This window comes from Hyalella azteca, unplaced genomic scaffold (assembly GCF_000764305.2).
Source record: "Hyalella azteca isolate HAZT.00-mixed unplaced genomic scaffold, Hazt_2.0.2 contig212, whole genome shotgun sequence".
NCBI classification, from domain to species: Eukaryota; Metazoa; Arthropoda; class Malacostraca; order Amphipoda; family Hyalellidae; genus Hyalella; species Hyalella azteca.
In genome coordinates this window covers 73,555-77,854 of record NW_025930568.1, presented here as the reverse complement: position 1 = coordinate 77,854, position 4,300 = coordinate 73,555, and the positions used below count along the sequence as shown (strand labels likewise).

General features: G+C 33.0%; 1 protein-coding gene across 1 annotated transcript; it reads right to left on the bottom strand.

Moving 5' to 3' along the window:
- Positions 1-1,642: 1,642 nt before the first annotated feature.
- On the bottom strand, positions 1,643-4,054 carry LOC108679086 (dnaJ homolog subfamily C member 30, mitochondrial). Its single transcript, XM_018167611.2, has 3 exons — positions 3,686-4,054; positions 2,490-2,686; positions 1,643-2,195 (listed from the first exon to the last, which is right to left on the bottom strand). The coding sequence occupies exons 1-3, from the start codon at positions 3,959-3,961 to the stop codon at positions 1,955-1,957; spliced, it is 714 nt and encodes a 237-aa protein (XP_018023100.1). The 5' UTR covers positions 3,962-4,054; the 3' UTR covers positions 1,643-1,954.
- Positions 4,055-4,300: the final 246 nt, after the last annotated feature.

The window sequence follows — 4,300 nt, the reverse complement described above, 5'->3', positions numbered from 1 at the left end:
TAACTTTATCCAACACGTTAGACTTCAAAAAGAGGATAACTCAGGAGCCCGGAGGATCGTTCATTTTCCCCAGTGGGGAGGAGAGTCCCACTCCCTGCGGGTGTGTTACACGGCCTAAGTTCAGGTAGCGGCCTAAGTACATGTAACGGCCTAAGTTCAGGTAGCGGCCCATTTATCGTCAGTGATTGGTGCGTTTGGCTTGAAAGCCGGCAGTGATTGCCGGATGGAGTTACGAACTTGTAATCATTTTTGACAGTACGGCACCAGAACGTTATAAGTACAAGTGTTTATGACAAAGTCTAAATCCACTTCAAATCATATTTTACTCTCGTTCCACTTTTGAGAGCTTTTAAATGGAAGCTGATTTATTTTTTACAATTCCAAACAGCCCTAATGATTATTTACATAAAAATATAACTACTAGAGACTAACACATTTTGACCTTCAATCCTTGACTAGCATGTTCAAATAATTATTATTGACAGCACAATACCGTGCCAAATTAAATCTAGCAGCTATACGCATCAGAAAATAGATAAATTATCGGTAGCTTTTCAGGGCCATTTAGACCACACCGTGAAGCCGCAATGCATTGAAGATAAAACAAGCAACAGTTAACCCAACAGTTATTGATTAACAAAATTTAAAATCTTTAATAATTAACATGATTGCAATTGAAACAAATAAAATTCCACGTCTGGAGAGGAAAATCTTTCTTCAGTGGATGTTAGCCAGCATCTTTTATTAACTTGTCTTTAACCGAGATGAATGCTGCCTGAAAAATGCTCAGTAGACCTTGTATCTTCAACTGATTGACCAAAACCTGCAGCGTGGAACACAGAACTACTCAGCAATATACTCGGCATCAGTAAACTATAACTTATAACTTTATAGATGAAACTTTATCAACTTTCTGGCTCCTTCTATTCACTCAAAACCATTACAAGAACCAGCCAAGTTGATAGCTTAACAATCAATTGCCATGCTCACATTATAATTATTTCTTATACTCTGGCATGAATGCAATGCTTGTGCATCAGATATAAATAAAGATGAAAAGGCCTCTGTTCAGAGAAGCTATATTTACACACCTACTCTTGTTGGAGTAAACAGGTACATACAGTTTTTTTCTGTTGGTAAATAAATCTTTTCAAAGACATACCAATACAACAGCCTGTTTAGCCACTGTTACCATTAGAAGACAATAAATTAACTAGAGTGCATAAGATAGAATAAGAATCAGCAACACAAGCTTCAGCTTCACGAAATAACAGACTACAACAACATTCATTTGAAAATCTACTACGGTACCTCTTCACTGCCACCATAGACAAAAATTCTTCTCTTTAAAAATTTACCGAAGCAAGTCATCATGGTTGCAATGAGACAAAATATACAAAGACAAATTTCAGGCGCAATATCAACAATCAACCAGACTCAACCTGTCCCTGCATAAATATTAATCTGAACACATCTAGGGAATATCAACGTTTCATTAATCAAATGAAATAATGACAATTCCTCCAATATATTATGTCTCGGAGAGGAATTTGAAAAATAACCAGGTTGGCTTTGGCTTTATCTCAATTTATTTATTTGTATTATTTTATTTTATTATATCATATTTTTGGTGTTTATTTCAATAAACACCAACTAGATAAATAAAATTCACATTTGAAATAAAAGATAAAGCTATGATAGTAAGAACCTGATCATTGGGTCCTCTTCTTCTCAGTCATCTGTTTAACAACATATATATGATTAGCCAGATAAATTTAGTATTATATATATATTTTTTACATCAAGACAATTATTAGTTAGAATTATATAAACAACACACCCAAAAAATGATTCTATTTACTTACAATTTATTTTAAAACTTACATGTCCACTTAAGCATTTTATAAAGCAATTTCAAGTAAACAGAATCAGTCTAATTAACCATTATCTCCAGTTAATGAGAAGTAAATTTTTCATAAAACAAAAGGCAGATCATAGAAGAGGCAATGAGCCATAAGAAACCACCACCCCATGAATTGAATCTGTCTTGACGATCTTTAATTAATTGTCTTCTTTTGATTCTCATAGCCTTCTGAGATTTGGTCTTGATCATTTGACTGTAGTGTTTTTGATGCCATTCATCCACATAGAAAGTTGATGGCTTCTGGCGAACAGGTGTCACTGCCTGAGAGCTTCTGGAAAACCAAAAAAAATTTAGGACAGCTCTTCAAAACATTAAGAACAGTGAAATTCATTCATTCTAAGTATTTTCAGTCTAGGCAATATCAATTGAGAACATTACATTTGGTCAATAATTTAAATCAGCATTATATGATGTCAATTTGTGCATATGCATAATAGGATTGAAAAAATGTGATTTCTTCAAATCAATAAATATGAAAGAACTTTTTCCTTTTTTATAGAACATACGTACAAATAGAGTCGATTAAAAATATTGAATTCATTCAGGGGAAGCTGCATTACTGAACCTCTTTTCATCAGAGCTTGGTGTGTCGGGTCCAGCAGTTGTTTTATACAAGCCTTTATCATAAAGCTTCTTCTTCTGAAGGTTAATCAGCACTTCATAGGCTTCACTTATGGCCCGGAATTTTTCAGATGCATCAATGCAATCTTGCTGCTGATCTGGATGATACTTCAGAGATAATTTGTAATATGCTTCTTTGATCTGAAATTCATCAAAAAGCAAACAAAATAAAAGTTTGTATATCTTGCTGAAAAATAATTCTATGTCAGTCATATCAGAGCTCAAGAGTAAATTCTGAATGTGGTCAGAAACTTAAAAATTAATAAACTGTAACTTAAAATTTTTTAACCAAGAAAGTTTAAAAATAAATATACCTCAATATCAAAAGGACAAAAGTTGAACTCTCATTGCAAGTTTTTTTTTTCTTTTTTAACCTGTTTGTTAGGCCCAATGTTCTTTCTGCAGCTCAGTAGGAATCAATGTGCAATTGAAGGAATATTCTAGCTTAATGTTTTGCATATACATAATACAATTTGTTTTGCACTTTATACCAAATTCAACTCTTAGTGAAATGGCCCAAAGAGAGCCAACAGTGGTATGAACACTAAGATGAGAGATAATTTCTCAAAACAAGGTATTCAACTCATGAAAAAATATTTTCCAGATATGAGAAAGGCATACATAGATCCATTCTCAATTTCCAGTATGGCATGTCAGTGTAAATGATCTTGACTTTTCATGAGAACAGAGAATTAAGATATAATAAATCTACAAATATAGCAAAATGTGTTACACTGATGAGCAACAGCCTCAGATGATGTAGGGAAGAGAGATGCTGCTCCTAGTCCTAATTATTGGAGAAAAATAGTTGGCAAGTGAAGATCTTGGTAATTATTAGTAATAAAAAGCTACAAGTTCAAAGTTCCAGAGCCTATGAAAAAGTTGATAGGGGACAGAGCAATGCCATTTTAGTTGACAGACCAAAATTGAAATCAATCTCTGCTGTTTGATGTTTAAAGTCAAATTTGAACTATGACAAAGCTGCCACAAGTGAAGTGAAACAGCCAGAATAATAATTTTTTGCTGACTATTATTTGTTAAAAATAAAAGAAACATGACTCAACTGCAAAATTCTCACCCACACATATTCAGAACAACACTTTATAGCATCGCAAGAAGAATATTGGCTTATGAACTCACCTGAGCTTGAGTAGATTTTTCACTGATCTCCAAAATTTCATAATAAGATTTCTTGGCTTGTGTTGAAAAGTATGATACTTGTCCTATGCTAGCTGTATGATGACTTAATGGCCGTATCTTGTGATTTGAATGAATTCTTAGAATTGAGTGACATGGTAAACATTGATAAGTTGATGATGTATGCTTAAGGCGACATTCTAAGAACAAATAGGGGATAAGTTGGCTTAATTTAGCATGAGCCACTCTGGGTTGATGGATTAGAATGGAATTAGCCATGCTAAAAAATTATTGAAGTGACTGTACAAAGCCATATGATTAAAAACTAACATTCTGATGGGCAAATAAAGAAATGAATCACTTTCACATTTTTTGAATCAAGTACCTACATTCCAAACATTGAAAAATGTTACAAAGAATGTTATTTTTTACTAAACTCTATACATCTACCTAGGCTCAAAATATTTAACCAATTTTGTGCTATTATTCATGAGCATTTTTTATCAAATGGTATAGCCTAATTCACCTTTAGAGAAACATTTAAAATTGACAATTAATAATTAGATTTAAATACTCATCAACGCTATAATGTGTAACTAAATGCGTAAGCGATTATGA